The sequence below is a fragment of the Malaclemys terrapin genome, chromosome 6 (genome assembly GCF_027887155.1).
Source record: "Malaclemys terrapin pileata isolate rMalTer1 chromosome 6, rMalTer1.hap1, whole genome shotgun sequence".
Taxonomy (NCBI): domain Eukaryota; kingdom Metazoa; phylum Chordata; order Testudines; family Emydidae; genus Malaclemys; species Malaclemys terrapin.
Window position 1 is genome coordinate 77,266,378 of NC_071510.1, and position 21,406 is coordinate 77,287,783.

The 21,406-nt window shown below is 40.5% G+C and overlaps 1 protein-coding gene across 1 annotated transcript in view; it reads right to left on the reverse strand.

The window, feature by feature from the left end:
• Window positions 1-21,406, reverse strand: part of ADGRV1 (adhesion G protein-coupled receptor V1) — a 439,035-nt gene that overhangs the window by 99,569 nt on the left and 318,060 nt on the right. The window contains exon 87 of the mRNA XM_054032481.1: window positions 16,376-16,554. Coding sequence (XP_053888456.1) covers window positions 16,376-16,554 — 179 coding nt within the window. The remainder of the gene's footprint in view (window positions 1-16,375; window positions 16,555-21,406) is intronic.

Genomic DNA, 21,406 nt, shown 5'->3' on the forward strand with positions numbered 1-21,406 from the left:
ACATACCGAATCCTGCCGGATCCATGGGGAGGATGCATGTGGGATTGGGTGATTCACAGAGACATTTGGGAAATCAAGCCACCTGGTAAACATAGCCGATTCATAGTCAGTGCTCCTGAAATAACACCCAAATTGGATTGGGATAGGAAGCCAATGGACACTCTTGCCATTAGAACCCCCACAGCTCCAATGCATACGTAAACTCAAGCCAGGAAAAGTTGTCACTGTCCACAACAATGTTTGTTGGGAAGATAAGGGACTGGGAACCCTCCTGACTGGAGTAATGATCTTCCAGGCTAATAACAGTTGTGTATTTGTTAAGGCCCATATTGTACACAATGCCCATTTTAACCTTATTACGACCGCGGGCATCCATATTGTCTACTGGCCTGCGGATAAAAATTTGTAATCCACTCTCAGGTATCAAATGCCCTTTAGCTGGACGACCCTGGTGCCCAACCGTTTCCAGAATCTGCTTTCATTATTACCAGAGGTCCAAAGGATTTCTGATTTATAAGGGCAAATTCATATCCCTGAAAATGTATATCAGGTAGAAAAAGGTGCCTTTCAGACCACCTATAGACTGTCTTCTTTGTGTATTAGTTGGGATTTGCGGTGTGTGATAACCAAAATTATACACGAACCCCATCATATTGTTACATTGAGTGGGCTAACAGTTGTGGTGATGTTGCTTGGTTTGGGATTGTGCCTTTGTTGTTGCTGTTGCAAAAAACATTGCTGTGCATATAATTTTTCTGCTAGGCAAGGGAACAAGTGGCATTAATGATTAATAACATTTTTGAAAAAAGTTGGGATGAGATAAGGGAAAGGAAAAGGAAGGAAATCAATGGGTTCATGAATGTGGAAGTTTAGGCCAAAGGTGGCGCCAGAGAAGCGCCAAAGGGGGGAATTGTAGAGGAAAAATGGTCTAAGGCCTAAACTTTGGTCAAGTGAACTGTATGTGTGGCCTGGAGGAAGAAGAAAAAGGGGCGGGGGGGGGGTGTAAAAGGAGAAGGGTAGACAAATCATAAAAACAGAACTAACTGTAGAAATTATAAAAGTAGAATTAACCTTTGTAACAGACTATGATTAATAGATGTCAGGTGACAGAGGAAGAAACCGCAAAGGACAAAACTAAGAAAAAACAAGAAAACTTGTTTTGCTTCATCCCTTATATGGATGTAAAACTTTAAAGAAGTATATGTAATTTTTGTGGTTTTATCCTATATAATCTCTCGCATTTTATCTGTCAGGGGGGTTCGGCTGCCTTGGATGACTCCCCCATGCATGCATGTTTGATTGATCAATAAAGGAGCCTCAGGCTGTCTGATCTAAAATCAACCATGTGGTCAATTTTCCACAACATATCTAAGTAGTGCGGGGTGCTCCCCACATTACTTAGAGGAAGGGAGAAAGTGTTAGTGCCCGTGCCCTAAACCACTTTTATACTTACACATATGATAGAGGTATATAAAATCATGAGTGGTGTGGAGAAAGTGAATAAGGAAAAGTTATTTACTTGTTCCCATAATATAAGAACTAGGGGCCACTAAATGAAATTAATGGGCAGCAGGTTTAAAACAAATAAAAGGAAGTTATTCTTCACACAGTGCACAGTCAAGCTGTGGAACTCCTTGCCTGAGGAGGTTGTGAAGGCTAGGACTATAACAGGGTTTAAAAGAGAACTAGATAAATTCATGGAGGTTAAGTCCATTAATGGCTATTAGCCAGGATGGGTAAGGAATGGTGTCCCTAGCCTCTGTTTGTCAGAGGTTGGAGATGGATGGCAGGAGAGAGATCACTTGATCATTCCTGTTAGATTCACTTCCTCTGGGACACCTGGCATTGGTCACTGTTGGTAGACAGGATACTGGGCTGGATGGACCTTTGGTCTGACCCAGTATGGCCATTCTTATGTTAATAACAAAGTCCTTAGTAGATTTCATGGAATCCCTGACTCTTCTTAATGGTTTATAGAAAGCTGTGCTCGGGATAGGTTGGTGGTTTTTTTGTTTTTTTTTGTTTTTTTATTTTAGGACTGGGATGTGGAAAGCAGAGGAATGCACTTTATGCTCTGAATGCCAATTTGGTTATGGTGAAAGAGCAAGGTCTTACACCATTTCTTACAGCTGGGTCTTGTGAATTTGTTGCATTAATTCGCCAGCCACTTCTGAGTACAACTCAGGTACTGACTGATCTATAAATATGTGCTGGAAGTATAGCTCAGGGGAAGGGAATCCCCTTTCCTTTTGCTTCTATTTAGATAAGAAACAAACCTTGTATATACATTTTCCATTTGTGTCTGAAACATGTTAGAAAGGGAACGTTATAAAATTAATTAAATTAGAATGTTAATGAATGATACTACTGTTCTTTCCCCACCCATGCCATTAATTAGAAATACCTATGAAATGAAGAGCTATTATTTAAGGTTAACTTTGTGACATTTCTTAATTTTGTATTCCTTACATGGTCCCATGTTCAAGAAAATTGTTCCCTGCTGCTGTCTTTTATGACAGACACATTTGTCTCTTGATTACAGCACTGCTGTCTATCTGCTCTTCACATTTCAATATAAGCATAGGCTGGAAAAGGACACGTTTCCATATGCAAACTGTTAAACATTAAATCAAGCTCACCTTCACAGTCTGCAACCAGAAAGGAATTTAAATTAAAAAAAAAAAAAAAAGAAGAAGACTGATTAGGCCAGGGGGTTCTCATTGCTTTCCCCCCACCCAAACACTGAACTTAGCACCGTTGCTTCTGTTATTTGCATGTTTTGTCTCACTTGCTAAGATCTCTGTTGGCTGCTGTATTATAAATGCTAGAAAAGTGTGCTGAAAACTATTGCTTTGCAATCCTTATGTTGAACATGGTGACCCTGTCTATACTATCCTAACTCTTAAAACTGCTTGTTAAAGCCAGTTTGATAAAGCTGTGTTCCTTTTTTTACAGGTGTCATGACTGTGCTAGGTGAAATAGGGTTTTAAATGTCTGGTTTTGTTGCACAGACAGGGCATATAGGGGACTGTGTCTGAGCCCTTGGAATCAGGTTCCCAAAAGTGCAGCTAGCTGTAGTGATAAACAAAGCCTGTGCCCATATGCTTCCTGTAACTGAAGGACAAGGGCAAAACTGACCTGCTGTAGAATATGGTGATATGCTGTGACGATAGAGCTCAAGCACAAGCCATTTCTATGGCTTTCAGGGAGACACAAGTACAGGAAAAATATATATATTTATACACACTGCTCTGGCTCATAGCACGTTGCCAGTACAGATGTCAGAATCAAAGACTTTGAATATACCGTCCCTGTAGGTCAAGTTGACTGGATGGTTAGAACACTAAGGGAAAATCAGGTTCAACTACTTGCTTCACCACAGATCTCCTGTGTGATCTTCGGTAAGTCACACAGTAGCTCTGTGCCTCATCAGTTCCCAGCTGTAAAATGGGGACAATTGCACAGCAGAACCTCACAAGGGAGTTGTGAGGATAAATACATTAAAAAACATGAAGTGCTTCGAGATCTATTGAAAAGCATTATATAATTATTACTATTAGTCCACTTCACCGCACCAAGTGAGGACCATTCCTAAAGGGTTGGTTCTCTTTCAGAGACTAGGTTGGACTTTTGGAGTGCATCTATACAATCCTACTTCAACCCAGTTCAAGCCTGTGCAGACGCCCTATCATCTCAGGCATTGGTACTCTTACAGCAGGATTATCTGGCTATTTGAACTCTCTCCTCAGACCCTACGCTACCAGTACTTCTAGCCATCTTTGAGACACCAACTTCCTGAGGAAACTACAATGCATTGGTGATCTTCCTGAAAACATCATCCTGGCCACCATGGATGTAGAAGCTCTTTACACCAATATTTCAAACAAGGATGGACTATAAGCTGTCAGGAACAGTATCCCTGATGAGGCCACGGCACACCTGGTGGCTGAGCTTTGTAACTTTGTCCTCACCCACAACCATTTCAGATTTGGGGACAGCTTATACCTTCAAGCCAGTGGCACTGCTATGGGTACCTGCATGCCCCCACAGTATGGCAACATTTTTATGGCTGACTTAGAACAACACTTCCTCAGCTCTCGTCCCCTAGCGCCCTCTCCTCTATTTGCGCTACATTGAGGACATCTTCATCATATGGACCCACGGGAAGGAGGACCTGGAAGAATTCCACCTGGATTTCAACAATTTCCACCCCACCATCAACCTCAGCCTGGACCAGTCCACACAAGAGATCCACTTCCTGGACACTACAGTGCAAATAAGTGATGGTCACATAAACATCACCATATACCGGAAACCTATTGACCGCTATACTTACCTACATGCCTCCAGCTTCCATCCAGGACACATCACACAATTCATTGTCTACAGCCAAGCCTTAAGATACAACCACATTTGCTCCAATCCCTAAGACAGAGAGAAACACCTACAAGATTTCTATCAAGCAGTCTTAAAACTACAATATCCACCTGGGAAGTGAGGAAACAGATTGACAGAGCGAGATGGGTACCCAGAAGTCACCTACTACAGGACAGGCCCAATAAGGAAAATAACAGAACACTACTGGCCATCATGTACAATCTCGAGCTAAAACCACTTCAGCACATCAACAATCTACAACCTATCCTGGAAAACGATCCCTCACTCTCACAGACCTTGGGAGGCAGGCCAGTCTTCACTTATAGATAGCCCCGCAACCTGAAGCAAATACTCACCAGCAACTACACACCCACACCGCATCACAGAAACACTAACTCAGGTGTGACGTTGCACTCCATATTTAAAAAAAATGTGCATATAAGTGTGGATATGATGTAACTGGAATATGCTTTATGCTAAAGATCTCTTGTAAGGTATCATTAAAAAAGCTTATAATCTACTGAGTGTGGTCATCCTATTTGTATGAATGTATCATTCTTGTATCTGAAACTAGGAATATGAAATATAACTCTGAGGTCCTATTGTAATTATTATTGTAATTATGCAAAGTGTGTGTGGGCCATTAATGGTGGTTTGGAATCTTGATGGCTCCCATTAACCAGGATAATTGGTTGTAAATGGCTCTGTTTACTTGTAAGACTTCCCGTGTGTGCCAGCGAGTGGGAAATTAAGTCTCACAGGATATATGATCATGTCACCTGAGCTGGAATCCATCTTTAACCTAGTGCTTTTCCATTTAGAAGGAAGGGGGGGAACCCAGAGGGAGACAAAGGATTCCCAACTTGTGCCAAAGCTATAAAAGGGGGTAGAACAGAACAAAGGGGGCGGCAGTCATGAGAAATCCCCTAGATACCACCTGAGCTGGAACTAACAAGAACTGTACCGGGGAAAGGATTGGGCCCAGACTAGGAAGGCGTCTAGTCTGTGAAAGAAGCTTATTGGAACATCTCTGAGCGTGAGATTTACCTGTATTCAGTTTCTTATATGCATTAGGCTTAGAGTGGTGTGTTTTGTTTTATTTTACTTGGTGACTTACTTTGTTCTGTCTGTTATTACTTGAAACCACTTAACTCCTACTTTTATACTTAATCACTTTTGTTTATTATTAAACCCAGAGTAAGTGATTAATACTTGGGGGAGCAAACAGCTGTGCACATCTCTCTATCAGTGTTATAGAGGGTGGACAATTTATGAGTTTACCGTGTATAAGCTTTATACAGAGTAAAACGGATTTATTTGGGATTTGGATTCCATTGGGAGCTGGGTGTCTGGGTGCTGGAGATAGGAGTACCTGCTGAGTGGTTTTCAGTTAAAGCCTGCAGCTTTGGGGACGTGTTTCAGACCCTGGGTCTGTGTTGGAGTGGAGTAGCGTGTCTGGCTCAACAAAACAGGGTTCTGGAGTCCCAAGCTGGCAGGAAAAATGGGCTCAGAGGTAGTTTCATCACATCAGGTGACCGTCCCAAGGGGGTCTCTGTGGCCGAACCTGTCACACCAGGAACCAATCCCTGTAACAAACCCCACAGCCTACTCGGTCCCCATATCTACTCTACCGACACCATCAGAGGACCCAAACACATCAGCCATCAGGGGCTCATTCACCAGCACATCTACTAATGTGATATATGCCATCATGTGGCAGCAATTCCCCTCTGCCATGTACATTGGCCAAACCAGACAGTCTCTATGTAAAAGAATAAATGGACACAAATCAGACATCAGGAATGGTAACATACAAAAGCCAGTAGAACACTTCAATCTCCATGGACATTCAATAACAGATTTAAAAGTAGCCATCCTTCAACAAAAAAACGTCAAAAAACAGACTTCAAAGAGAAACTGCAGAGCTACAATTTATTTGCAAACTTAACACCATTAATTTGGGCTTGAATAGGGACTGGGAGTGGCTAGCTCACTACAAAAGCAATTTTCCCTCTCTTGGTTATTGACACCTCCTCAGTAGTTATTGGGAGTGGACCACATCCACCCTGACTGAATTGGCCCTGTCAACACTGGTTCTCCACTTGTAAGGTAACTCCCTCCTCTTTATGTGCCAGTATATTCATGCCTGTATCTGTAATTTTCACTCCGTGCATCTGAAGAAGTGGGTTTTTTTACCCACGAAAGCTTATGCCCAAATAAATCTGTTAGTCTTTAAGGTGCCACCGGACTCCTCGTTTGTGTGTGTGGTGGCAACAGGTTTTCTTCTGCTAATTATGGATCACAAGTTAGCAGAGACTATTCTGTTTATTTCTCTGGTCACTAGAATGGGAATTGAATATAAATTATATGTGAAACCAAAAGTGTATGTCTGCACTGCATTATAATTCCAGATTGTGGGACCTCGGCTTGGTGAATCAGTGTTCCCAAGCCTGCACTTGATCGTCCACACTGCATTGTGAACCTGCAGGGGTCTCATAGCCATGCTAACACATCCATACTGCACTATACAGACCTTCTGACTTGGGTCTACGCCTCGAGCAGTGCCCACGCTGCAAAATGACTGGACTTGGACCTGAGTTTCAGTGGAACTCGGGCACTGACTCACCTAGCAGGGCCCTAGGATCCCGTCCTGAGTGCTTTCTGATCCTAGTCAGACTGATTTGTGTGTGGATTGGAGTGGAGCTTGGGCTCAAACCTGAGTCAGAACCCAAGCTTAATGTGCAGTGAAGACATAACCTAAGAAGCCCCCCAATGTGTACAGGTCCCGGCTCCTGCAACATGTTCTATGAGGGTGGACCCCAGCAAAATCCCCAATGAAGTCAACGGGTCTCTGCATGGGTGCAGGGATCCATTCACATGGATTGATGCCAGAGAGAGGCTCAGTCAGATATGGAGTCATGATATAATTCAGGGTGAAACCACTCTCCATAAAGATCTTATATTACAACCTTTCAAAACTGAATGTTTTGTATTATTCAATATCTAAAACTAAGTGGGGCTTTCACCCTTTAAAAAATATCCTTTTCTCCATTTGCGCTCTTCAAAATTCCATTACCACAATAAACTAATTTTTTAAAAACACACTAGGCGCACAATCCACTGATTCATGCCTGTTTCTGATGTGCTAACATTTGCTTAGCATTAACAGTAAATATTTACAAAATTATAAAAAGCTCTCAGAAGCAACAGAGGGTCCTGTGGCCTTGCGTCTGATGAAGTGGGCATTCACCCACGAAAGCTTATGCTCCAATACTTCTGTTAGTCTTAAAGGTGCCACAGGACCCACTATTGCTTTTTACAGATTCAAACTAACACGGCTACCCCTCTGATCTCAGAAAGAATTATTTTTTCTTCATTGAAAACATACGCTAGTAATGAAGGGATAAATAAAAGGGAATTAAAATGGTCAAATTTAGCTGTTAGACATTTTTACATCAGCCTTAGCAATGGGTAGCAGAACATGCAGCTTTACTGAAAATACTGGAGGAATTAAGGCAATAGTATTCAAACAACTGTACACAGTTGGCAAGATTCTGCCCTCTGTTAACAGATGCTCTGAGGGGGAACATAGGGTAGAATTTGGCCCGGGAATATTAGACATTGACTGTCAAGAGTTAAACACACATTGATTCATGCAAATATAGCTGTTACATTTTGACATATATTTGGCACTATATAATTTATAGATGTGATGTCATATCTGTGAATTACAAGAAATCAAATAATAAGAATTATAGATTTCCTTTCACTACTCAGCAGCTCATCTGGCACTTGGCTTTGGAACCAGAAACTTGGGTGTCGCTCAGTTGTGTGAGTACCAGTTGCATGAGCAGCACTTCAGCTGCTTCAAGGCAATTTGAAGAGAAAGGAGAGCAACAATGGAAGTAGGTGGGACAAAAGGAGCAAAAGGAAGGGGGGGGAAAAGAGGGAATATGCTGTGGAGAAGGGTGCAGATGAATGTACCATATAAAATAATGGACAGACATTTTGAGTAGGGGAATAATAAGTCCATTTGTGGGTTTGGTGACTATATAAACCATAGAAGTTTTCCTCTTTATATGTCTGTCACCACAACACTGATGGGAATAGAGCCCTGGAACTGTTTCCTACTATGCATTCTACTGAACTCTACCAAGGTGTTCTGATGGTACCACAAGAACTAGATGGACTCACAGGCTCAGTGTACTTACATTCTGGAGCTATGCAGAATATAGTATGCAAACAAAACCATGCTTTCCCTGCTGTATTCTCCTCCACAGACCCCTTGCTATGCCAAGACTCTCTCCCCCTCACCTTTGCTTAGCCCTCCCCCAGCCATCAAAATCTTTCTAGTCTTGTTGCCGCCTTCCTTCTAGAATTATTTACATCTGAAACTGTATCATATCATCATTTTCTCATTACCAGGTTTGGGTAAAAAAACCAAAACATTTGCAAAAAGTGAGTCTTTCAGCAAAAATTTCCAATGTGGCAAAACTGAATCTTAGAAGCTTTGCCTTTCACCCTTGACCCACTGCTAAGGCAGTTGCTAGAACTTTGTTGAGGACGCTCTTCTTCACAGATAATAGCACAACTGGCCTTGCATGTAATACACTATGGGGGATACCCATTTCCTGTGCAAGGCCCAAGTATAGGGACTCAGATCAGAGGAAATCTCTGGAGGTTAAGAAGAGGAATTTTCCCCCTAGACCGATGTTTCTCAACCTTTTTGATGCCGGGGACAGGCTTGCTGCCTTCCTAACTATATCAGGGAAATCTCAGGGACCGACAAGGAGGTTGCCATGGACCGATGCCGGTCTAATGACCGGTCATTGTGAAACACTTCCCTAGACAACAGAACAGGACAGCCACTCTGTTCCTGCCCCTGCATGTTCAGGGCTCTCCAACCTCTGTACTGCTTGTTTCCTCCCCTGCCTGTGAAGGAAGAATAGCCATTGGGTCTGCAGAGTCATAGATCCATCAAACCTGCCCCCAAAATTTCTGCTGGGGGATGGGCCCTCAGTGACTGTGGGCGAGAGGGCAATACTCTCCCTTAAAAGAGGAATTTTAGTTGGCAATTTCGTATAGAGCTTACTTTTATCATTATTTATTATTTGTATTGTTGTAGTATCTAGGAACCCCATTCTTACACCACTGTACAAATACAAAACAGAAAGATGATCTCTGCTAACAAAACAGAAAGATGATCTCTGCTAACACATATTAGTAAAAAAAAAACCCCAAACTTTGCTCTTGAGGTCTTGCATTGTTCATTACCTCCTATGGTCAAAAATATAATAAAATAAATCCTTCACCACACATCAGTCTTTACATGCTTGGCTAAATCTCACCTAGACATAGCAATTCAATAGCTTGAAGTGAGGAGAGACTTCATGAAGGGAGGCAAACCCATGACAGAGTGCAAACCCAACAGCAGAAACAAGGAGTGAGTGTCATCTACAATGAGGAAGAAATATACTGTAATAACAAGGGAAGAGACAGATAGCTTCCCAGAGCAGGAGTGAACAGGTGAGAAGCTAAGGAATGTTGTGTGTGTAATTTGCTGTGTTAGCAGAAATGGCAGTTACGATGGAAGGTGAAAAAATGCAGAAATATTTTCATGTACTCCTGCTGAACTGGAAACAGACATTTCTTATTCCTAGCTCTTCTAAAATAATGCAGTCTAATAAACAAATAAGGCCATTTTGCATTTATATAGCAACTCTTCTCTGAGGATCTCAAAGCAATTAACAATTAAATACAAATATACATTTCTTAAACTTCAATAATGCTAGCTTGATTCAATGTGAAAAATGTAAGTATAATACAGCTATTTCTCATTGCTCAGACCCAGAAAGATTATAGCACTATCAGCCTTATATCTGAACCAGACTGGTATGGTGGATGCTTCACATACCTGGCACATGTTAACTTTTCACTGATTTCAAAACAAGGTGAAAACGGCTAGGTATCAATAAAGTTGTTGGTTCTAGCTCAAATTCTTCATGATTTGAGACCTGTGACTCTGAGACACGAACTCTCTCTTTGATATGGTCCATTCTATATGCATCCGAAGAAGTGGGCTGTAGTCCACGAAAGCTTATGCTCTAATAAATTTGTTAGTCTCTAAGGTGCCACAAGTACTCCTGTTCTTTTTGCGGATACAGACTAATACGGCTGCTACTCTGAAATCTCTCTTTGTGTTATACCATGACACCAAGATCACATGAACCACCCAGGCTGAAGTTGAAGTCAAAGAGATTTCTGTCATAAGTGCTCAGCAACATAAGAGTTGTACACTTGGACCCATACGGTCTCCTTCGAAAAACAACAACCCAAGTGTTGTCATCAGTTTTATTGAGGAAATGAGTGCACATGTAGTGTTGCAAGTTACTTCCACGTGTCTCCATTCTTTCAGGTATTCCATGCAAATATCCATTCTCCCTGACCTCATGAACATGTCAATAAGGCTTTTTATGTGAACTACATGAAAATGGGGCACTTGAGGAAATGAAAGGGATCAAACCCAGTTTAAAAAAAAGGTGATTCACTTGATTTATTTTTAAACGATTTCAGGATATGGGGTGTGTGTGTGTGTGTGTGTGTGTGTGTGTGTAAGTAAAAGGAATACTAATGGGTATATTTGCCAAATTTTAGCATATTGTGAATTAGAACTGATCCAAAAGCCAAAATGATAGTGACAATAGTTCCTGATGGAAAGGTATAACTTTTTTTTTTAAACACACCAGCTAGGAATCAGGTGAAAATATTTGTATTATTTTGCTAGCTTTTCCTCCTGCATGTACATTGTGGTAGAGGCTTGGGCCTGTTTTGTTTTTGTTTTTAATCTTATCATGAGCCCGCCATTCCCTGGAGGCTTGGAAGTCTGTGTTGATTTGCATTTTCTGCTGACCTACTGGCAAGCCATGCTGGCTTGTGTAATTATTGGGGTACCTCTATTTTCACGGGGGTGGCAGGAAAGGTTACAAATACCCTCAGTACAGAGGCTTAAACAGTTACAGTTCAAAGTAAGCAGTAATGGTTCCTGGGTCCCTGGCAGTCCAATTGAGACTATATATATTTGTGGAAAGTTCCAGTTGGGCCCTTTTCCTATATCAAGATTTTACCATTTTGCTATCACTGAAACTACCTTAAATGGTACTTGTGCTCCTAGCTCACTTTGGGAGTGTTTGAAAATCCCACCCATTATCTACAATGCTAGCAGCTAGTGTCACACACCAACTCTCTCTAGCAGCCGCACCCACTGGTCTAAAGGAAATCTTTAGAAAGAAATCTAGAGAATTTGGAAAGAAAAAAAGCCTTCAAGCCAGTTCTTATTCATAACGGTGTTACTTTGGGCACTGATCCTGTGAGCAGGTGGGTGAGTGCTGACCCCTGTGTCTGCATAGAGTTTCATTGACTTCACTGGGACCCTTTGCAGGACAAGGGCCCACAGTTTTGCAGCTACCTTCAGGAGTGGGGCCTTGGTTTTTATGTTTTACCATAAGAAATTACTAGAGAAGTTTATTGGCAGGGGAACAGCATTACAAATAGGGTTTATTTATTTATTTGTGTACAAGGGAGAGAGGTGGTGAGAAAATAGCTGCTTCACTCTCAGATGCCTTGTCTGAGAGCCGTGTGAACTCTTTTTGATGAGCTAATAGCTTTTTGGTTATTTCCTTTTTCAGTCAAAATGCCAAAACAGAACTTCCTATATAAATGACTGATTAGTTTCCAGTCCCAAGTCATTTGGCAGTTTGTGGTTTTATAACTGTACCTGTTGCGGTTTCCAAACTGAGAGCTGCTTGGAGCCAGTAAAATCCCGTAATGTAAACCCTGTAAATATAAACGCTGAGTAAGCATATCTGCCTTTATTCCTTGGAATAACCACTAGTGTATTTGGGATGAAACCGTTGAGGTATGGGTGCAGACAACCAGAATAAATTCTCTCTCCTGCTTAGTCTCTCTTCTCATCCCCTCCTCCATCTGTGATTTTGCGCCTCTCCTTGCCGTCCCTCTATTTAGATTGCATTGTTCTAAAGTGTCAAAAATGATAAAAGTTTTAAGCTGATCTATCGGGAAAGTTAAAAAAACTGGGCATGCTTAGCCTTGAGAAAAGAAGACAGAGGGGGGACCTGATAACAGTCTTCAAATATGTTGTAAAGAGGATGGTAAGCAATTGTTTCTCCATGTCCACTGAAGGTGGGACAAGTAATAGGCTTAATCTGCAGCAAAGGAGATTTATGATAGACATTAGGAAAAACTTACTAACCATACAGAAAGGTAAGCACTGGAATAGGCTTCAAAGAAGGTCATGGAATCTCTGATTTTAGAGGTTTTTAAGAAAAGGTTAGACAAACACCCCTCAGGGATGATCGAGGTACAGTTGGTCTTTTCTCAGCACAAGGGGGAGGACTGGATAACATCTCGAGGTCCCTTCCAGCCCCTACATTTATATGACTCCATGATACTTCTACACTCAGATTTCAGGACCATGATCAAGCCTCTGGTTACTACACACACAAATTATGCACAGATGCAATTGGGATCACTAGGACCTGACTTTTTTCAAATGCAAATAAGAAGCCTGAGAAATAATACTTGTTAGATATTTATTTTTGGGAAGGGGAGGGGAGCAAACCATATCTCTTGCCAAGGGACCTACTCTGATTTACTGCTAGATGATGAACCCTCCCCTCTTCTCTTCACAACCCTTCCAGCTTCTAAGCCAAGATGATATGCTCTTCCACTGCCTGAACCCCTTCCTGCTAAACTCCAGTACTGCTCCACAGATGTAAGCCTTCAATTTGACATACACCAGTAAACAAACCTTCCCTCTGCCTTCAACGAGCATACCAACCTCCTTCCCATTTGACCAATCTCCCTGCAAGTTCATCCATAAGACCCCCTCACATTGCCCTCACCAGCTATTAAAGCCTCCCTCTACCTCCTGACAGTACCAGATCTTCTGCTACACCACATTTCCCCTGTTTAAAAATAGAGAGGAGATCATATTTACTTATACTATAGTGAACACTGGCACACAACTAAGCATGTAACCATCTGCTTCTCTTTTCTTATCCATGGGAAGAGTTCAATATTGCACATCTGATCTATGAGATCATATACACAGAAAAGATCCTTTTGCCACCTTCTGCATGACATAGGTTACCATATCAAAAACCAATGTCTGTTACTATATGTGAAATAGTGTGTCATTTAAAATATACATATTTGTGTGTGTGTGTGTAGACTGTAATACAAGGAAGGGGCCACTCTTCTATTATCTCATATGAATTACTACGTCCATATATTAATGTTTGGGCATTAAACCTAGGTTCCCTCCATGTAATCATTCGACTGCTCATTAATCAACATTAATCAAACCAATGGCACTCTTGTTAAGAATAATGGAGCTCTTTAGTCATTGCAGTAACCAAGTTCCCTTTAGAGTTGAGGGTCCTGAAGGAGCAATCACTTAGAAGAGAGCTAAGATACAGGCTCTGTTACTTTTATTATTTTAACTAATCTTCTCTCTCTCATGGGAAATTAACTTATTTGAGCAGAGCACTGGAGCCATATTGTATTTCTGTCACTGATGCTGGAGTTATTATGTAATGACCCTGGCTTTGGAAATGTCATCATTTTCTCCTCTTCTACATTCTGGTTCAAAGTAAACAAATTAAATTACATATCTCATCCCAGCCCCCTTCCTTCTTTTGGCCTTGAGAGGCTTCTTTATATAAAGTAATAACAACCTTTAACATAATTTATGAGTGTAATATTTAACAAGTGCAGTATTTATGAAAAATCTTCTCAGATACCTCTCCACAACACTAACATTGGCTAAGCCAGAATACCCTTCATAGACACTTTAGGCTTAGACGGTTAGCAGAGAAATCCTTCAGACCTATCTTGACTCAGTGAGCTTCTAGGGTATTCACAAAACTACATATATTCTACCACAGAAAAATAAGAAGGGCTTCTTAAGAAACCTTGGGGTAATAATTCTGTCAGTATGACCTAGGTAAGGTCATAAAAGGCTAAAAACCCTTACTTTTCTTAAGTATCAGAGGGGTAGCCGTGTTAGTCTGGATCTGTAAAAAGCAATAAAGAGTCCTGTGGCACCTTATAGACTAACAGACGTATTGGAGCATAAGCATGAGTCTGACGAAGTGGGTATTCATGCACGAAAGCTTATGCTACAATACGTCTGTTAGTCTATAAGGTGCCACAGGACTCTTTGTTGCTTTTTACCTTTCTTAATGACGGTTTGCTCGTTGTAATTGCATCTATATGTGTGGCCTCTATTTGTGAAGGGTGCAATCAGAGCCTTGTCTGGCTCATTTAATTACTTCTCTGCTTGTATTCTGCCAGTGGGTTTGGGGAAATCTGTTAGTTTGCTATATTAAGAGTATCCCATCCCGTTACAGTGTCCAAGAGTTTCAAATTCATTTTCTGGAAGCATCTATATAGGGAAAACTAACTCCATTGAATGTTCATAGAACACCCCCCCCCAAAAAAATCCAAAATGGGTGTGGACATACTCCAAGTAAATTCATTTTTAAATTCTGATGAATACTTGCAGAACATCCTCTCCGGCATTTGCCCAGTTCTAGTAACATGCTGGAAAAGATCTTTAGGTTAAATTTGGAATAAACATGTGAGTAACTCAGCTTCATTTACTTATTCAGCCTTGGGTTTCTTCTTGTTTTTGAGGGAATTGTGACTGCTTACCTAAACACAGACACCATGAAACAATGTCTCACAGCCTGAGTTGCCACCACTCCATAGTCTGACCGCAATGAGCAGTAGAACTGCCCGGTTCTGATGCATAGTGGGCCGTCTGTGCCCACTGTAAAGGTGGAGCATTTGGCCATAAAGGAACAATTCTGTGCAATATTTATTATATTCCTAAACCACTTGTTACCTAAGTGCCAATACACACAATGGACTCTACTCTTTCAATGCTAACATCCAGTTAAATTTCTCACTGTAATCCACTTGTTTTCAAAATAAAGTCACTTTGAGAGATGCTCAATTATTACGAATGGCTACATTTCCAACCACCCTATGCATTTTGTTGCATTGCAACTGAGTGGAACGCAGTGTACGGTTAATATCTTTCTCTTGTACAGAAGATTGATGTGCTCTTGTGCTTTCTTTCCTCCTTTGATCTAGCCTCAAAACTGTACATGAAGAGTCTGCTTTTCAGTAACCCTGAATGGGATTATCACTCATATGTCAAGAAATGGCATTTGTACTTGAGACACTGTACCAAGAATTATGGTGGGTTACAGCAGAACAGAGAAACTAGCACATTCCTTGTATTATTCTAAGAAGCAGCTGTGTATTTATGCTTTCTTATGCAATAAGCATGCAATTATGGCATGTGGTGAGTAAGCACCTGAGGCGGGCCTGGTATTTCACAATAATCTCATATCCTGAAATAGCTTACTAAAAAATATGGTTTGGCTTCGAAAAAATAATGTTTCACCCTTCTGTCATCACCTTTGGGAGACAGACATTTTGAGTCTTATGAATAAGTGTTGTTTTAATTAAGATCATTTTGCTGAGGTTAAATACAGTTCTGAGACAGGCTATATTAGCTTAGTGTCCACAGCAGTGCTCAAACTGAGAATACTCCAGAGTTTAGAATACTTACCAGCATATCACAGACCCACAAATACAGACACTTTTATATTTGACACCCTGGTTATGATAATCTCACCCCCTGAAAAGGAATAGTTTTAGTAATCTGAGGAAGAAAAATATTTTAAAGGTGAAGGAGAAGAAATGTGCAGACCCCCTCTTCTCCTGCCCAGTAGACATCTATTACCACCACACCCTTCAGAGGCTCTGCTGATGAGGGAACTCCACAGCCATGTAAGTAACAGATTTATCCATAAGGTTATGAGACTGTCTATATTTAAAGAAAATACAGTAAGAATACACAACATCCAATCACCAGCTGACATTTTCTTGAGGAAAAAAAACTTACAGATCTCCGTAGATCAGGCCATATATCTGTGCCAGGCTCTGATGATAGACCCCTCGCAGGATAATTAACAGCAGAATCACAACGAAAGCTGGAAGACCCCAACTCAAAAGGAAGAAAAGCAGATAGCGCCGCTGAGTGTGTTCATCATTCATCACCAGGACATACCAGAAATTAATAGCCTAAGGAATAACACAGATCATTAAATCAGCAGGGTTTAGGGAATAATTAACCTTTCCATCAAATAAAAAATTCAGAAAGAGACTATACACTTTTGAATCCATATATATGTTTTCCCTAACATCAATATTTGTTCCCCTTTTCCTTCCTCAAATAACCAGAAGAGGTTGGTTGCCCAGGAAGTAGAGTTACTTTTGTGGTTCGGTTAAGCTTGAGATTAGCCTGCCAGAAGGAGATACATCCAAGTTAGCCCAACATAAATCCAGTTTCTGCACTGAAAAAACCTGGTTTTCTTGAGCTTCTACAGGCTCACCTGGAATTCTGACACATAATTTTGCAAACTCTGATCTCTCCTGAATGTCCTATAAACTAGCACTGAGCCGTCTGTCTGCATCTGTTTACAGGATATTCAGCAAGCTGCTTCTACAGTTCTGCTTATGAACTTGATAAGGAAGTGTCATTCAAACTGTAGTTTAATGTAATGTACATACTGACAGTGAAGAAATTCAGATCACAGATACTGCACAGATGACAGAAAGAGTGCCATGAAGCAAAACAGAGACATGTGATCTATTTGTAGAGTATTCTGGACTCTAGAAGAATCTTGATTTCTGCAAAGGTCTCAGTTGGTCTGAGGACTGAATAATTTTTCTTTGGTGGTAAACAGTTAACCTGGCCCATTCAGTTTTCAGATGAACTGGGAGGACACTTCATGAGGAGACTCTCACTGAGTTTTCTTTTCCTTTGGCTTACTCTGATGGTCTTCCCACATGCTGGGGTAATGTGGGTCAATGTTCTCTGTTTGGGGTAGAGAAGTATAGAAAGCATGCTTGGTATTTTTAAACAGATTCCTCTTTCCTCTGCTTCTTCACCAAACATAGTGGAGATGAATTTTTACTGTTTGAGAAAGCAAATGCTTGACCACTCTCTTCCAGTTGGATTAATGGGACTGGTGAAATCCACATACATCTATGCAGAAATATGGAAGGATTCTGGGTTATATGGACTATTGAGGAGAACTCATGGGAGGAAAACTCAAAAAAAAAAAAAAGGAGGAATCTAATTAGCATAAAAAGTAGAGAAACAGAATGCAAATAAATAAATTGAAGCACATGTTCACATCAGGGGGAACAGATAGCTCAGTGGTTTAAGCATTGGCCTGCTAAACCCAGGGTTGTGAGTTCAACCTTCAAGGGGCCCACTTAGGGATCTGGGGCAAAATCAGTAATTGGTCCTGCTAATGAAGGCAGGGGGTTAGACTCAATGACCTTTCAGGGTCCCTTCCAGCTCTATGAGATAGGTATATCATCTTATGCAAAGAAAGTTTCCTTGTTCTTAAAGGGAAAGAAGGACTTCCATGAAGTTAAAAGAGCAAACAGTAATAGAGAACCATTCTGTATACATTTTCGAATTGTGTGGTCTTCTGGTTTTACCTAAGCTATGCTTCAGTACTAGTACTCTGACAGTGGAACCACTGAACTGATTTATGCCATTATATTTAGTTAGGGATCACTGATCCTGTTAATTCTGACTATTAGCTTAATTGTTCTCAGTCATGCAATTCAGATTGTTTTCTAAGAAGTCCTACCATATGTCCTTGCCCTCCTTTGCTGTATTTATTTAGACATAGTTACCCATCTTATCTCATTTATCACATGGATGACACTAGTCCAATGGTCTTTAGGAGAGATTGGCCAATTCACCATTTCCTGTGCAGGGACATTTTTATCTTGATAATTATAAGCTTCTTGTCTTTGGTGTGCCAAAATTAAATCAATGAAGTACAAATAGTGGAGCTAATTTTAGCAGATCCTGTCCTGTTGCTATGTTATAACAATAACTAGTCCTGCAGAGGAATAAAAAAAATATACAGTCCATTTATCAGCTGCTCACATGAAGAAACTAATGCACAAGCTATGAATGTTCTGAGGTGAGGTGCAATACAAAACAATTATACATGAACAGAAAATCTTAACGAAACAATCCTAAAGCTACTGAGGTTTTTCTTTTGCAATGAAACAATCAATTGAAGCTACCTTTCAAGATGTAAGACATATTTTATGTATGGATTTTTTTAATGGGGTTACATGTGGGACTGTAGTCAGTAGGTATAGCTTATCAAGGAGGCGGCATTAGATAAAGGGCTTGTCAGTTCGGTTCACATAGCTTTATTTCCCTCAGCCCCCCTCTGTTTTGGAAGGGATGCATACATCTTTATGAATGACTTTAGGCTTATTCACATGCTTAAAAGTTAGGCATGTGCTTAAGTACATTACTGAATCAGGACCTTAATGAGACTGCAAGTGGATTTATGGAAAAACAACCAGGCACAAATATGGCCAAAAAAGTAAAAGGGAGAAATACAAATACTTGGGACCTGACATTCATCTCGCTCCCACTAGTTTTATTCCACTGCAACTGCATTCTGTGGAGTTACTCCAGATTTGCATTGGTTTAAATGTGATCAGAGTCAGGGCCTTGTATCATATTTTCCCACAATTCTCTAACTAGGAATTGGCTGTTATTTAGTTGATATAGATGAGAGTTACAACATCTTAAACGAGTTTTAAAAAGTGTCCAACTAAGGCAGCTTCTAATACATTATTGTTAATAAGATTTTTTTATGGTAAAGTTTGAACAGGCACACTTTTACTTGTATGTGTCTGTCATACAGGAACTGCTACCAAGGATTTGCCATAATCTATTGACTACCCTGGAACAAACAATACAGTACAGAACAGCATGTGTAATGTATGCTCATTGACGTACGCTGTGTCATCCCTAAGAACAAGCCACCCAACATGGTTGGCTTTTAAAATGGATGCTGGTGAGTGTCAGTGGGTGGTGGCAGGGTGCACTAGTAAGGCTTAAAACTTCTATATATTAAGGCAGCGATATGACTCAAAACACTTGGCCAAATTCACCCCCATTGATATATGGAGGAGGTTAGAGAGACATGGTGGGTGAGGTAATATCTTTTATTGGACTAACTTCTGTTGGTGAGAGAGATGAGCTTTCGAGCTACACAGAGCTCTTTCTCAGGTCTGGGGAGGAGGTGTAATTTGCATCTGTCACTCTACCTGGGCCCTTTGCACTCAAATGGGTCTCAACCCTAATGGCGGGCCAGTTATGTTTCCACCACCCTGTGACATATTTATGTTCTCCCAGGAACTCCAAAGAAGTCCTGAGAACAGAAGCTGCTGAGGGTGTATTCAATCAGAATCCCCAGCTGCCCTACCTATGATCCTTTTCTCAGGCCAGTATTGAAATATGAGGCTTTGCTTTGCAATATCAATAGTTTGGGGGAGTAACCATTTAAATCCGAAAGTCTAACTCCTTCATTCTGTATTTTCGAATGTTTTGAAACTGTAGATGCACAAATGTAGATTATGTGCCAGATCCTCAGTTGGTGTAAATTGGTGTAGTGCTTCATTAAAGTAGTGTGGATTATTAGCACAGCCTGCCTGGGCTACTGTCCATTAGATTCAACAATTCATGTCTGTATTTTAATGAATAGAAAAGTTTAGGGAAATATTCTTTTCTAAGATCTGAGCATTTGAATATATTGAATAATTATGTTTCAAAACTTAGCTCTTCTTTTACATTTCCCTAAACGCTGAACATTATTAATGGCAACTGGTTCACACCAAAATGAAAAATGTTTCAATATGTGCAAGAATTTATGACTTGTTGTGAGACAACAGATGGATAGAATTAAAAAAAAAATCTTCCTGCACAGTAAAATTGTTATATTTTATTCATTAAAGTGAAGACAACGTAAAAAAGATATCCCTCACAGATGTACAGGGAAGAACAATTGCTTTTCATTTCTATGACATATTTGATTTACTTACTACTGGTGGTAAGACTTCATGCTGAAGAATTTCTAACCTACTTGAACATAATGGGCAAATTTTCAAAAGTGGCTGTACCCATTGCACATGCAAAACTCTGCATTCGTGTGAAAGTGCTGTTTGCGCACACAGATGATGAGCACTGTGCATATAATTAGTACATAGTCTTATGTGGTCATGTTTTAAATTTGTAAAAATGAATTGCACAGGAGTTCCAATTCAGGAAGCAAGAAGAAGTCATGTGAGCCGAACAACAAGGCAGAGATGTAAAGGGACAGCTGTGCTCAGAACTAACATCTAGTATTCCACCTCCTTACCCACATAATAACGTATTACAAGTTGATTGGATTTCCAAAGTAATCAGCAAGACTTCAACAGGACACAAAATGGGTAGATCCCTTTGCAGGATCAGAGTCTTATATAATCATGCATCAAAAAGCAGATTACAGATATTAATGAATTATATACTTTGTGAATATTTTTTAAATTCCCCATGGAACTAAGACTTTTGAATTTAATTTACTGTTCTGTCCCTTTAAGACTTCCTGGAAAGAGTTTGTCACCCAAAAGGGGCAGTGCAGATGGGGAGAGAAAGACTGACTGACTGATTGCGCTAGAAGCATAAAAAAGAATATCTAGAAGAGTGACCTAAAGCCCGAAAAACAAGATCAAGGGCCTGAAGAGAAAGCTTCAAGTACAAAGAAAAAAATGGCAAGAGATAGAGCAGGGAATCCAGCCAGTCAGAAGGTCCTAAACCAGTGGTGGGCAATGGGTGCTGCAGGAAGCAGCAGCCAGCACATCCCTGCGGACCGCCGCTTCCCGCAGCTCCCATTAGCCAGGAACCGGGCCGCAGGTTGCCCATCACGGTCCTAAACCAAACAGTTATTTTATTTAGATGTATTATTTCATGCTGCATGATATAAAATAAACAATTCAGTAAGATAAATATAATTACAATAATAATTAATTTCCTCCTTTTGGAACTTTGCAGTAATTCTAT